General features: G+C 36.2%; 2 protein-coding genes across 4 annotated transcripts in view; both read right to left on the bottom strand.

Annotated features, from left to right (window-relative positions):
• Positions 1–2,091: 2,091 nt before the first annotated feature.
• kcnk13a (potassium channel, subfamily K, member 13a) lies at positions 2,092–6,652 on the bottom strand. Of its 2 annotated transcripts, XR_013799994.1 has the most exons (3): positions 6,001–6,652; positions 3,499–4,559; positions 2,092–2,130 (listed from the first exon to the last, which is right to left on the bottom strand). XR_013799994.1 is itself a non-coding variant. In XM_079633021.1 (2 exons), exons 1-2 carry the CDS (start codon positions 6,329–6,331, stop codon positions 3,658–3,660), a joined length of 1,233 nt encoding a protein of 410 aa, XP_079489147.1. In that variant the 5' UTR covers positions 6,332–6,652; the 3' UTR covers positions 3,283–3,657. The 2 variants fall into 2 exon arrangements, 1 of the variants encoding a protein (XP_079489147.1); XM_079633021.1 differs by lacking the exon at positions 2,092–2,130 and having other exon boundaries at positions 3,283–4,559.
• Positions 6,653–9,018: 2,366 nt separating this feature from the next.
• tdp1 (tyrosyl-DNA phosphodiesterase 1) overlaps positions 9,019–15,741 on the bottom strand; it is a 40,536-nt gene continuing 33,813 nt past the window's right edge. Inside the window, exon 16 of one of the 2 annotated variants that reach the window (XM_079633431.1) lies at positions 9,019–10,678. In XM_079633431.1, the coding sequence (XP_079489557.1) occupies positions 10,605–10,678 (74 nt within the window). In that variant the 3' untranslated portion in view covers positions 9,019–10,604. The remainder of the gene's footprint in view (positions 10,679–15,741) is intronic. The other variant, XM_079633432.1, reaches the window with a different exon arrangement.

Consider the following 15,741-nt stretch of genomic DNA (forward strand, 5'->3'; position numbering starts at 1 on the left):
AGCACTGTATAAATCTTTTAAAATCTCTATTTCATTTTTATAGTGCTAATAAAAAATAACAACAACTGTAGAACTTTATGGTGGAAACTATGATAAACTATGGATAACTTTCTGTAAGTGCTATACGCCCTAGGGGACACCGGGGCTAGTTGTCACAAGAAATATAGGCTATCCCAAGTCTAGTTACTCAAATAAGTGTTTTCATTTATTGGATTCAAATAATGAGTTCAGTAAATTTGGTGAATTCTGTCAGCATAATGCTTGTCTTTCTGGCTTTCACATCACCGCTGATATTCTCTGACGCTATCGACACTACAGTGGGTGTGAAAGCTGGTGATGGCCACAGGTCTGCTGGTGACAGACGTTATTGAGGGAATGTCATAAAACACGTACACAGACATGACAGGCCTCCAGATCAATTTAGCTCAAAGGGAACTAATCATTCTATTTATAAGGGAATTTATAGGGAATTTATAGGGAAATATGATACGTTTTACTCAGACTTGATTGATATCAACATTTGGGAAATGAATTAGCCTTCACACACATACCAATCATCACATACTTCCTATAAAATATTCAATAGTTACTCAAAATGGTGGAATTAAAACATGGCAGTCAAACGTGTGGGTTAGTTAGCACACGTTATTTTATTTGATTACAAAACCTCTTAGCATCGTTTTGGAATGATCTGATGCATTTTGACATTTAAAAGCAGTCTGTGCCATTTAGAGGGTCAAAGAGTCTTTTTTAGCTATGTCTTATTAAAAAATAATTTTGCCTTATTCTCATTCTACCCTGTAAAATAATAAGCTAAGACAAATATATTAGAAAATGTGAATTAATTTTTTAATTCAAAACTTGAAGAAAAAAGTCAGAAATGGGCAAAACTGGCCCATTTGTCTCAATCATCTCATGCTTTTCCTTGTGATAGTGCCTAAAGTTGACAATGTTTTGGCTTGTATGGCTTTACTGTAGTTGATGCAATCGTCCAGAGAGGAGTAGCCTAAGCTCAGACTTGCTGGTGCCACAATGACAGAGTGCCTGCATGCCTTGTTTTATGGTTTTGTGGAATTCTGCTTCTTGCTCAGTTTTGATCATGTCATCACTGTCTGATTTAATCTAATGTCCTACCAACCTTAAGAAATGGGTCTTCACGTCACCTGCAGCTCAGTCAGACAGTGCAAGAAACTCCAGTCTTCATTATGACTTATTGATTTGCAAAACATAAGCCTATTCATTTCACTTTCTTGCTCATACATCCAACAGACGGTATAAGCATTGTCAATCACAAAATAAATAAATACATGGACATGAAAATCAGTCTGTGTTGAAATCATTAGATTGTTTTTGTGTGTGTATGTTTCTTAATCCTTCCGCTAAGTAAAAATAGTCCCCTGCAATGTACAAAATAAACGCCACAACAGTATTTAAGTAATATTATTAATATTTAAGTCCTCTAAGGTACAGTCAATAACTGAGATACAAGGTGGGGTATTTGACATATGAGACCGAGAGAGCGAATCCGCGAAGTAATACGGGAGACATGAAAGTAGCGCCAGTTTCAGTTATGCGACGAGGGACTGAGCCTGAGGGATGAGTGTTGCCACAGGTAAAGTGACCAAATGAATGATATAACAACTGGAATTATTACCAAAGAATTACAAAGAGTAACGTAAATAAAATTAAGTAAATTATACATTCACATCACACACATTTATAAGATTTCCCAGCAAAACTGGCAATATTTTATTATAATTTCTCATGCATTACACCTTTACATACAGTCATTCATCTCAACATAAAGTGAGCTGGTTTCAAAGTTCAAGATACAAAGTGCTGGAGAAAATGATCTGATGTCCTGCATCATACCCATTTTGGCATTGCACATATTTCATGAACAATTCAAAACGACATTGTTCGTTTCATTCAGTGCACTTCTGATACATTTCAGTTCATCTGAAATACCTGATAAGCAATTCAAGCAATCAATAGGTTTCCGAGTCTTGAATTTTATACAGCTGTTAGACACTCTGAAGTATCTGCAGTAGCCTACAACGTCTTGAAGCAGATGGCATGCGAGCTGTCTGGCTCTGTCGCACCTTATTCCTCGTGCCCATATCTGCATATCTGCACAGTGAGAGGACAGTAAGCTACTGGTGGATGAATGTAATTTGCATCACCTTGTGACTTGGTTCATTTACTCTAAAAAAAATTCTCCATTCAGAAGCTATCAAAAGACAGAAAGAGATGTCCAAAAGTCTGAGACCACACTGAAAATATATTTTATACAGTGTAAAAAAAAAAAAAAAAAGATATGATGAATAAGTTACGACAACATTGCTTTAACTCCTAAATAAGTTAAGCAATTTTCTACTTTTTTTCTATAGGTTACACAAGATTCAACTTGTTTTTTAAGTCAATTTAATGTAATTTAGTGGTTATGACTTAAAACAGCCAAGTTGAATACTTAAAAATTTAAGGCAGCAACCTTTTCTTTTTACAGTGATGTATACTGTATAACCACATGGTCAGTAAGATTTTCACTTATGCTCACCGAGGCTGCATTTATTTGATTTAAAAAAACAGTAATATTGTGTTTCAGCATCATTACTCCAGTCTTCAGTGTCACATGATCCTTCAGAAATCATTTTAATATATACTGATTTGGTGCTTAAGAAACATTACTTATTATTAACAATGTTGAAAACAGTTGCTTAATAGTTTTGTGGAAACCGTGATACATGATTTTCATGATTCTTTGATGAAAAGAAAGAATTAAAAGAAAAATATTTTTTAAATAGAAATATTGTTATAACATACATGTCTTTACTGTCCGCTTTGAGTAATGTAATGCATCCTTGCTGAATAAAGTATTAACTTCTCTCCATAATAATACAAAACTGATTGACACCAAACTTCTGAAGGGTATATGTAATAGGCTACTTAAGATTCAGGACTATTTCTAGGTCGCTAATCAAATTCGTACATTTGTGACACCGATCATGTGACTCTGTACAGTACAGATCAGACGTTAGCAAAATGCTCATAATTTAACACATATTTATTTATGAAAAAAAATTCCAAAATATAGATTCACCCATAGTGGTCTCAGACCTTATTAGACGTTGTAGACATACAAAGTGCTAGTTTAAAAAAAAAAAAAAAAAAAAAACTGATTAAACTTCCAAAAAAAGAAAAAAAAGTGTTAACACATTATTTAGTGCCCTTGTTACACATGTTACATGTTACTGTAGTAATAACTATAAATGATGCATAATTAAATGCTAACGCTAAACCAACCTCTAATCCTAACCCAAACCCGATTACAAGTACATGTACTCAATTCATATTAATCAGTACTTAAATGTATAACTACACAGTAACGGACACCTTAAAATAAAGTTTAACCAAAAACGTTTGAGCCAAAATATGGTGCAGCAAAGCCTGTCCCAGCACCTCAACCAGACCTGAGCTTCAGTTCTACATCTTCTTTACCTTTAGAGCAGCAATGGATATTTCAGCTACAGCATTCAACACATATTAGAGACTGTGTACAAGCCTGTATTATAAAAGTAACAATATAGCGAAACTATGGGCAGTGCAATCTGGCTTTTTCATAAAGTCATTGTGATAGTTTGTTTGTAAAAGTACTATTTATCTGTCCGCACTGGTTTCTGCAAGCCTATTATTCATTATGCCCAGGGCTCCGACCCCACCAGAGAATCCATTGTGCCTGTTTGTTGAGCCGCATGGACGCGGATGGCCGTTGGCCGTCTCAGACAGTTGCTTCTGCATGATCGCCAAGTTGACCTTATTAGCCGCCAGGAAGTCTCTCATTGAGATCATCTCTCCAGACATCCTGCGTCCGTCCGTCTCGCTATCATTCACTGCGTCCGTGTCTATGGATATGTTGCGAACGCGTGTTCGGAGATGGCCCGGCATGACCGCGTTCCTACGGGGCCGGAGAGGCCTCCCGGGGCAGTGACGGCAATGTATCTTAAGCTTTTTCAGGAGCCAGTTGAGCACCTGTTTGATAACAATGGAAATGACGTTGAATAGCGAGTAAATGCAGCAAACGCCCATTACAATAAAGAGGAAATTGGCGATTCGGTAGATGGTCTGGTTCTCGTATCTGGCTCGCTGGCTGCTGACCATATCCCCGAAACCAATGGTGCTGAATGCCACAAAGCAGAAATACAGCGAATCCAAGTATCCCCATCCCTCGATTGAGGAGTACATTGCCGAAGCACAACATGAAATGATCATTGCTGCCACGCAAAGAATCAACATCACGCAATACACCGAGGGCTTCCATCCTGCAAGACTGGCTTCACGATCTAGCCTCGCATTGCTCGCGTCTCGTCTGCTGTCGTGAGGTAAAACTCCTTTGCGTCGCCGTTGGACTTCATAGCAGGACTTGAGCACAAAAGCCAACACGGTTATTATTCTTTCCAAGAACAGATTGAAAAATAAAATGGTGGCTGCACAGCCAATGAGGCCATAAAAGATCAGGAAGATTTTGCCACCGACTGTGGCAGGCGTGGTCATTCCAAACCCTGTGGGAAATATAAGAGGAAGAAATGTAAAGTTATACCCACACTGTATACAACTGAATAAACCATATCTGCCACAGGCTGTTTATCGAGCTGAATCGCCACAAACTATTTTCTTCATCCTCAAAGCTGGAGAAGAAAGTGTTGCTTGGTGACAGATCTTGACACATCTCCCACCTTTCCCATGTCACGCTGATTGAAATGCAAATAACAAATGGATTGCATTATTATTCTCATAAATGTTTTCCCCCTTCACATAAAAGCCACCATTAAGGAGGACATTGTGAAGACAAGCACATTCACATCTTTAGCTCAAGGTCTGAAGACTTTATCGCATGAATTTCACAAGGTGCTTCATGAGAAAGGAAATGAAACCAAACTAAACAGCAACAGTTAGATGAACACAATGTGGCGAATAGCAAGACAATAAGCTACAAAGGTCTTCATCGTTTGGAAATTGTGAGATCCCCTATGGGAAATTTTCCTGGAATTAGTGAGGAATACAGGCAAGGGGAACTGGGAAATTGTGTAAACACATCTTTTATTGCATTACCTGTAGTGTCAAATGCAGATAAACAGCATTTTATGAAGGTAGGCAACTTGGAATAGTAAGATGTAGAAAATGAAGGAGGAAATATTTTCGACTGACTTCATATAACGATCCTTTATAAATCTCAGTTCTTGTGGTGTCAGGTCTATAACTGTACCAGAAGCAAGGTTTTCAAAAGCTGCAAAATTTCATGCTCAGCAACATCAACTTCAAAATCTGTAATAATATCAGCTAGCCTCTCTATATAAGGCTTAAGCAATAACTTTACACTAATAGCCACATGCAGACAGTGACCTGCATCAATAGTCTAACATCTCTCCTGCTGCTCAAGGTAACAGTTTGCAACGCTTTACATTAGTGCTCATGCATGTTTCAAATATATTTAAACTACATTTAATGAATTCAATTTTAATAATAAAAACATATCAAATTGTAATTACAAGTATCTCCACAAAAATATAAATGAAACACAACAACATAATACTAATGTAAAATGTAACCACAATTTCTGTGTTTGACTTGTATTAGTTAATAATACATTATATATTTATCTTTTTTTGTGTGTGTGTTTGTGGATTCACTGACATACTGTACATTCATTCAGGGACAGCTACTTAAAGACAGATTTTGGACATAAGGTTTGAGGACCATGCATGTCCTCATACTATATATATATATATATATATATATATATATATATATTTAAAATTGTGAAAATGTATACACACACTATCATCATCATCTATTAATATTTATAAATGTTGTAAATAAATTGTTATATAAACCATATTGTGAATTTAGGTAGGCTATATTAATACAAATATATCTAAAATAACATACATTAACGAATACTTATACTGATAGTCAGGATATATGTTCATGTTTTCATCTTACCGATGGTGGAAACGACAGTACCGACAAAATAAAAGGCTCCAGTAAAATCCCAGCGTGGTCTGAGGGTGTCCACCCGTATTCCTGCAATGTTCGCCTCTTCATAATGCCTCAAGAACTTCTCCAGATCACTTTTGTTGAGATTGTACTTTTGGCTGAAAAGCTCAAACCTCTGAGCCCACCTTTCCTTCGCCTGTTTCTCCTTGGGATGCTCGAGGGCTGAAAACACCGCGGCTCCGCACAGGAGGTAGAGGATGATGAGGAGCAGCAACATTATGAACCTGGCATTATCTTCATTAGCAGGACCACAACAGCACGCGCCTCTACATGCCATTATGTGATTCTGCTGGACAGGACTGGTAATAAAGTCTCCACATCTTACATTTTACGTTGGTGTACATGCAACTGTAAGAAACTTCGCCGTCTTCCATTATTCTTGGGCTGCATGTACACCAAATGTGCTGCATAAGCGCAATGATGAGAGATGCTCATTCCATCCTCTGAGAATGGATTTAGTGCCAGCTGAAATCCTGATAGAGGAGATTGTGGGTGGATCTGGTAGTTCAGCTCTTCTCATGTGATGCATCTCACTGGGTCTCTTCGAAAAGAATGTTTCGCACCTTGTTTCAATCCACTTCCGTCGCTGGTAGGTCCATCAAGTGGTTGCATGCGTGAGTTATGATGAAATATATTTTAAAATAAATGTTTACATGTAGGCCTATACATCTTTTTTTTTTTAGCTAGATCCACTTTATTAAGCCTCCTGAACTCTGGAGATATTCACGATGTTCAATTGACAAACCTCACAAGAAGTATAAGCTACACACGTTCCCTGCGATTGTACGAAACTATCGGAGCCTCGACGCATATGGCAAGCCATTTGAACAATTACACTTTAAAACTAACTTTTTAAAATGAATATTTTTTTGAATGAATTAATAAATAGTAACAAATAGACACATACTTTCATCAGACACTTGCATGTTTTCCAATTATTACTGTTCTAGTAACATTTTTACTAGCCATTTATGACATTGAATTATGAATTAAGTAGCTATATAGGTAGGCCTAACTAAAACAAACTTTTCATTGTAAATTTTACTGTAAAATACTGACAGCTGGGTTACCAGCCACTTACAGGATTACTACTGTAATCAACATTTACCGTATAGTTCTGTTATTACAAAATAAATACAGTATCCTGCTTTAATATGATGTATTTTACAGTATTACATTTTTGTCTGCAGCAATTCATTGCATTAATACAAAGGAATACTGTAATAACTGCTTTTCATATTGTACTTATATTTCATATGTCATAACAAAACTATATTTTAATTATTTAATGTCAATGGCAAAGGAAATGGAAAACATCATACTGTGAATTTTAAAACATTTATTTTTTAAAGAAAAAAACAGAAAATGGTCATAAGCTGAAATGTCAATAAAGTGCAGTAAACCATTATCAATGAAAAATGCAAGTCTTATTTTATAGTAACATTCTTCAAAATGTGGCCTAAAATCAGATAAATCAAGTTTTTCAAAAATATATTCAGGGTTGATGTCAAAGGGCCTAATAAGCAGAAAAGCACTTTTCCAGCATTTTTGTGAACACAGGTAAAATCAAAGCCTGTGATCGCAGTAAGGTCATGTGTCCCGTTGCACTTCATAAACGATGCCTAAAAATAATGCTTATCATTTTTTTTATTGACAAAGTAAAATTGTTCAGTCATTGAATTCTTTGCCGTAAACCGGATTACGCTACTTGTGAAATTAAGCACAATACTTGTGTTAACACTGGATCTACATCAGATGATCCAGCCTGAAATGACAAATAATTAAATACATTCAACCCCCTTCCTTTTTTTTGGAAAACTTTCCAAAGTTTTATACTCCGATATACTCACGGCAAATTTTTTTTTCGTTCTTCATTTAGAGGTAAAACGATGTTCGAAATACATGAGCAGCGATATATTGTTATTGAACATCCGACGACAACCAAAGCATCTGATCATAGCACAGTGGATATGTTTGGAAAAGCTCTGCAATTCGTCAGTCTAGTAAAGTCGCATCACGTTTAGCACTTACCGATTGCTTAAAATGTATCAACTTTATTTTCGACAATAAAGCAGCTCTCCAGTGTGTTCATGTTTTCACGGATGTCTCTCGACCGACTGAACAGACCAAATGAACAAGTAAAGATTTTCACGTGAAAGAAGGCGGAGCCTATGTAATCTCCACAGCCCAATGGTCTTACAAAGGTGTTTACCAGCCGGAGCGAAATTTTCGATTTTGCAAGCAGTTTCGAACTCCCAAACCCCCCTGATTTTGTCCGAAATTACGTCACATCAGTATGTTCTTCAATTTCTTCTTAAACTCCAGAAAAGATTGACTTACCGTATACTCAGACGAACATTAGTTTATACGTTTTCTCACACTCCAATTTCCACTTATCCTTGTCACAGGCACACATTTTTTTATTATTCCGGGGAAAAATTACTTCTCTGTCTTCTCACGCAGCAGCACCATTCGTTTATCTTGCGTCACAGGCAAACTGATGCTTGAAAAGCGAACAGACGCTCACAAAAGCTTAAAACGACCCACAAAATCGCTCAAATGTCTTTTAATAATCACCCTGAAGAGTGGACATAAAACTTGGGAGAGAAGTTAAAATGTATTTCTTGACCTAGAAATTTGAAATGAGTGAATCAACCCGTACAATTCTACAGTATGATACTGAATTGCGTATGAAATGGGCTAAAACCAGAAAAATGCTGTTTATTTAGACATTCTACTGTTAGAAATTACAGCTTGACATGAGCAAATCTGGACTAATAAATAGTCTCAAGTAAAAAGTGAATAGGTGCGAGTGACAACTGCAATACACACTAGTCGGAGCACTACATATATCTAGACACTAGTTAGTTTCAAAGAATAAAAGTAAAAACAGCTTGCCACATGATGCCTTCATGTCTATACAATCCTCACACAGGCAAGTATCACAAAACACAAGACGTCTGTAGCCTGATTGTGCATGTGCAACTTTATTAGTGACCAGACACAATAAATGCTAAATGAATAGGCTACACAAAAATTTTAAATGCTCCTGTGAAGTGTAGACTGATTTGTAAAATGTTGGAATATGTCCATAGTTCATTTAATAAACTTCATATGTGGTTAACCAAGCTAAAAGGGACAAATGTGTGAACTTGAGGAGAAATGTATTAGTGCATATTTACACTAAATTCACCTTTGGAACAGTCAGTGAAACAATTGGAAAAATGTAGATAGAAAATCTAAACAATGCATTTAGCAACATGGGGACAATTATTAGTAATAGCAGGGATGTAATTGGAATAGTTAACACAGTAATCACTCATTCGAATAATAAACGCATAATGATCCTCCACAGCCAGTTTGCTGTGTTAGGTATTATTCTAATGATCCGGGATCAATACTAAAAGACCTTTATAGAATGGAGGAGAGCTCGCTAATATTTATCGGATCAAAGTCTAAAACGGTTCCAACAAATGTCACAGACGGCTGTGCAGGAGATATACATAATTCAGTTCCACCCAAAATGTAATATTTCATTGTCATTATGTACCCCTACAAGCAACATACTAGCTGTAACTTTTCTGTACAGATGTGCTGGAGGCTAAGATAACATCCAAGATAACATTACAATAATGCGGATTTACAATATTTGTTGATTATAGGACGAAATAAATAAATGATGAGGGGCCACAGGGAATTCCTGTATCAATGTAGTGCTAAATTCCAATGTTGCTAGGCAACATGACAATTTCAGGATAACCAAGGAACAGCACCAATTGTTCTTTATTTTAAACACATTCAATTCATCAGTGATGCCGGGGGAGCACAGTCCTCCTAAACATATTCCTGCTTGACTGTAGCCGGGAATGAAAAATCTATCCGCCCTTGGCGCTCACACAGAATTCATTTCAGAGGACATGTCCATAATCAAACTTTAAAAAAAAAGGGCCAATTTGAGATGTTTTCACCATTTCATTTACCGCAGTTCTCTTTTTATCTGAACTCTACCTAACAAATCGGTTGGAAAATGGATTTGAAAAATTGCTTTTTTTATTTTTATAATAAAAAAAAAGATATAATTTCATCTTCCTGAATTGAGGTGTAAATATGATTGGGTCAAAGCAATTGGCGGTTGTTTCACTGAATAAAAACATTATTGGATTGCTATTTTCTACATGCATTACTGGCTTTTAAGAAAAGCACAAGCTCTTTCTGACATTGCTACTGAAAAATGTAAGACATAGTTCAAAGCTTTCTGGATGTAAAATGTAATTTATTTGTCATTTTTACAAAATGTTTATGATAAATGCATAACTAAACATCTCTACAGTGTCTATAACAACAAAAGACTAAAACACAGCTTAAGGGTGAACACTATTATGGTGTACTGTATACTGGATCTACCTACCATTGCTGTCAAGGGTTAAAGGGTGTCATTAAGGTGGCTAAACAAGGGCGAACTGAACAGACACAGAGCAGATTGAGACGCTGGCGGTCTGATTTCCATAAAAATTCTGTCTTTTGCAGATGATCCCAACGGCTTGAATTCCTCAAGAAGGAACCCATACATTTCCATGAGTGTCTGGGGCTTGAGTGTATGGAATATTCCAGATCCAAGGCTTATCTGCAAGGAGAAGAAAACACAACTGAAATGCGCCAGCATACATTACCGGAAACCTGCTCAATGCAGAGTTCATGATACTTTGAGTCAGTCGATGCAGAAATACATATTTGCTCTGGGCCAACAAAGATTCCCAGCATGGAAGAGAAGGTTCTGACCTCTTCCTCAAGGGTGAACTCCCTTGACATATACTTACCTGTGGCATAACTACTATATGAAGGATCATGCGCACACTGTGTGGTTTACTTAGTAATGAATTATAGGATATAGACTTCTAGAAAAGACGGTAGAGCAGCAGTATCCATGGAAACCAGCTGACACAACTGGATTTAATCACAAAAACAACACCGCAGTTATAGAGTATACCTCTAAAAAGCTCATGAAACCAAATAATGTGGCAAATGAGTCAAAAAGGTTCATTGTTAAAAAGCTTAGATAAAATGCCTATGATATGAGAACATTAGACGTTTATGACTTACATAATAAAATGTAACTGAGTCACTTATCTCAAAGGAGTTCTCACAGATAATTGGGTGAAATGCAGGGGCACACTAGAGTCAGTCTTCTAAAAGCTTGTATATAAAATATATGAAATGTTATGTGCTACATCACACATTTATTCATATATATAACGGTATATATATATATACACACACACACACATATATATATGTATGTCACCGCCACAGTGATAGGGTAGTGGTTGCGAAGTTGTTGCCAGATTCACGTTCATCTGTTTTGGATAAAACTGAACAGGGTTTTAGCGCCAATCAAATGACATTTCACTTTGAAACTGTCGCGAAACGTGCACTGCGCAATGTAATATAATTTTACCGGAATGTCTCCACATGCAGGTGTGTTTTTCTAAAGAGCATAAAACAGACAAATATCGCTCCTCGATAAGCTCTGCCGAGGTATCAGTCGTGTCTACAGGACAAAATGGTGCAGGATAAGTTCAGCATCAAAGTTTAACACTTGAAGTTAGGGATTTGAACAAACCACTAACTTCAATTATGAGCAAAAGTAATAGTGATGATTGTCTTTGCAAGAACCACTAAATGAGTTAATAACAATAATAAAGACTTTCAATAATGACAGTTTTTTCTTCGAACGGCAGGAACACAGCAGTAGGGCCACACAAACATTCACATCAAGGCTTAATTGTTGCCTGGAATGGCACCAATATACATGGAGGAAGTGAAGCAAAACTAATCATAACCATCTATGATTTGTCTTTTCAGCAAAATTAGGTGCATAAAAATGGCATGCAATTTTCCGAAATGATCATCAGTGAAATTAAACAAAGACGACAAGCTTCTGAACTGTTCTGACTATACACAGATTTATAATAATAATAAAAAAAATGTGTTAATAAAAGAACAACATCATATTTTTGGAAGAAATATACAAATGAAAATTTCCCAGTATCAGCTAAACTTACTTTACAGCTCTGGTCACCATTCACAATATGCAAATTTGCAGCTTGCACATTCTGCTCGAAATTTCTCCCAAATTCAATCTAAAACATGAGGGTAAGTGGATTTTCATTTTTGGGCGAACTATTCCTATAATGAACATCAGAGGATCTGAAGCAGCACTCAACTCTCCTCACTGAATTAAAGAACTCGACTCGAGTAGCGACTGTGCAGCGGTCCATTCTACTTCACAATGGCTTCACATGTACTTTGCTCTTCAGTTGTGAGCTGAGAGCGAGTCTGTTTGAAAAGCAGATGGAGATGAGGAGTTCTGAGATGATTTGCAAGAAAATGAAACCACTTTTTTTCCTCATCTCATCTCAGTGCCGAAGCAGCAGAAACAGAAATGTATCAAGTTTGTCTTTAAGTATAGAGGTATTCTTAGAGGTATAAGTTTAGGTCTGTCAGGGGGTTCAGTCTGTATTAATATCACGGGTGTTGACGGCAGGGGCTGAGATGAAATGCGAGAGTGAGCATGCTCTTATTAAAGAAACCTATCACCTGCAACCTATAAGAGAAGTCATAATTAAAAAACTTTTTTAAATAGGAACTACTTATAATTAAGAAATTTACCCATCATTTAAAATGGCGCATTTCACTCAAAAAACAAAAACAAACCCAAAAACAAATAGAACAAATGTCACACTTTGCATAATGAAAATGCCTATTTTTCAGATTTCATGACAATTAAGCATGTTTTCCTCCCAAATCCTCATTAATAATGTATAATAAAAAAATAAAGATTAATGTCATAGATTGTAAAATGTAAAATATATATTTTATTTAAATTAGCATAAATTAAAGACAGTAAACTATACTAGGATAATATATATATATATATATATATATATATATATATATATATATATATATATATATATATATATATATATATTTATTTATTTAAATTTGAAATTGCAAATGAGAATAATTTTTTCCATTACAATAATTACAATACAACACTTTCATAACTGTTATGAAAAAACAAACAACAACTAAATATTAATGCTCCTAAGCAAACTATATTTTCTCATTTATTTCCATTTATTTTTGATTGAAATATGACCTGGACATCATATAGCAGTTTTTTTTTTTTTTTTTTTTTTTGCTATATGAGAAATAGCTCTTTTGAAATGTTGACATAAAAAAAAGATAAACAAAAAGGATTAGTTTGGATTTTGCATTCAAAACGATGAATTACAAACGACTATTAATTCAACCCCATGCTGGTGACCTGGAAAGTGCAGAAGAACAGAAATAACACTTGAGACAAGATCATTTCTCAGCAAACAGAATCAAGTGCAAAAGAAAATCTCTTTACCTCGGTTAAAAATGTTCATGTATTTCCATTTGTCTGAAGAACGTCAGGTATGGAAGAGCTGTTGCCATGGTGCATGCAGAGAAGTTTGCAATTGCACATTTGCTTTGTAAAGCCAAGGGTTATCTGTCTGTTTCCTAAAAGCTTTAATTATAGGTCTTAAATGGCCTTCTGGGTATTATGTAGTCTGCTGTACAGTGGGTGGTGCACAATTGTAACGCTTTGGGTGACTCGAAGAGGCAGAAACGCTCGTGTGACTCCCTTACAGTTAACTGTTACAGGCACAGTTATACAAACCAACTGACATTGGAACAGATCAAGTGAAAAACTGGATATGACACCAATCAGTATCAACAAGGACTGTGACAAGCAATCATTATTAGGAAATGAAGTGCCTCTATTAAGAGCAGAGGCAAGTTGCTGTGAATGGCCTTGGTGGAAGTAACTTTCATCTGAGTGCTGTTTGACCTGGCCGTGACCCTTCGAAAGGGAGACTGGACACCCACGGGTACAGTTCAAACCTCCACCTGCACCCATTTCAGAACTAAAATACGTTTAATTTATTTTCTATGAGATGAAAAAGTTCATTCAGACAGGAATACAATTAAAGGTAGGGTAGGTGATTTGTTCCAGAAACATTTTCTGCTAAGTCTCTTCACATCCTGATGGCAATTACTAAGGTAAAGATACATTATGAAAATTGTTTCATCGCTAACCTCTTACAATAACAAAGGCGTAGGTTGATGATGCAAAATTTCCTGCGGAATTATGGAACTTGTCGTCAAGCCGATGGATCTAATAATGTTTATGGATGAGTGAATACATTGATGTTTTTATCTTGACAGTGGTATAAAGCAGGGCGCGATTGTTAATAAGAGACAGATATCAGCGCCACATGCAAGTCCTGCGGATATAAACGAATAAGGACATTTCATTTCTACCGACTACCCGCAAGTGCAGAATTTCTACTCACACGTCAGTTTATTAGACGAATTAAACTTGTGAGGTAACGCAGCGCTGTTTCACTTGGTCTACTATCACACTAAACTGCATTTGAGTGTGTTGAAAGTTATGTTATTCTATGTGTTAGTTTGTTGGCTATATGAGACTAGCAGTAAGCTAGATCAATATAACATACAGATCATATTCTAACATTTCATCATGTTGAACTATATAACATTGATTAGTTGTATGTACATTTGCTCACGTGTCTAATAAAGTACATGCAAGAGCTGTCAAGTCGAAGTTTGTCACGGACGTGGAGCTCTCTGCATCTCAAAAACGCTACGCTGATATTGATCCTCATTTAGTTCTCCTTTTTTCCCCAAAGTCTGCTTGCCATGGTCCATAATGTTTGAACGAAACAACAACAGCATGCAGCTAGACCTTACGCACTACGCAGTTGTCCACGTCGCCATGGTTACTATGGCAGTACTTGAGCGGAAACCAGGGATAACGCGGATATTACGTCAGTGACAGGCGACAAGTGAACAGGTTTTCCGGGATGGCCAATTATTTAAAATTGGAATTTCTCTGAAATTAAAAATCTTTAGGAACTTTTAGGATATTTAAGTACACAACTCAGGAAATATATCACACTGTGCGATTTTGGGATATTTTATAACAAAATTCTTACATATTGTACCTTTAAGTGGTCTAAATGTATTTATATATATTATCTGTGGAAGGCCATAAAATGTCCAATCATTGAATTTGGTCCAAATGTAATGACAAAATGCCAGAAAAACCTTCTAAGACCTGGCTGGTGAAAGCGGGGTTGTTTAGCTATCACATTTTGTATACAAATGATTGGGTGCGTGATAAAACATCCAGTTTCAATTTCATCTTTTGTTACATTATAAATTTCTTCACTGTCTTTTGTATGACCATTTTAATGCATACTTTCTGAATAAAAGAATTATATATATGTACCGGTATATCCTATACATGCAGAAATAAGTATGGTAGTTTAATATTCTAAAAATAGCCTCAAAGAGATGAACTGAAAAGTTCAATTTAACAGACTATTTACTGCTAATAAAAACCATCACAACCGCACTGACACATCATAATCAGTGCAGAAACCCCAGCTCACTCAATCCGCCCACTTTATCTTGATCTGCAGGCCACGCCCACTCATTCCACTTTATGGCTGAAGCCTCAGTTATCAAAAGACCAATGCTGCCATGGAAACCGCAGAGGGCTTCTGCCTCAGTTCATAAACTGATGACACCATTGGTTTCAATAGTTCCATCGATTGCTGCCTCCATTTT

The sequence above is a fragment of the Phoxinus phoxinus genome (genome assembly GCF_949152265.1).
Source record: "Phoxinus phoxinus genome assembly, chromosome: 13".
In the NCBI taxonomy this organism is placed as follows: Eukaryota; Metazoa; Chordata; class Actinopteri; order Cypriniformes; family Leuciscidae; genus Phoxinus; species Phoxinus phoxinus.

Bases quoted from the DNA above. Each gene is read 5' to 3' on its own strand.
- kcnk13a (XM_079633021.1), bottom strand. From the start codon at position 6,331: ATGGCATGTAGAGGCGCGTGCTGTTGTGGTCCTGCTAATGAAGATAAT. The intron at 4,560-6,000 runs GTAAGATGAAAA...TATTTCCCACAG, and splicing joins TACTGTCGTTTCCACCATCG to GGTTTGGAATGACCACGCCT.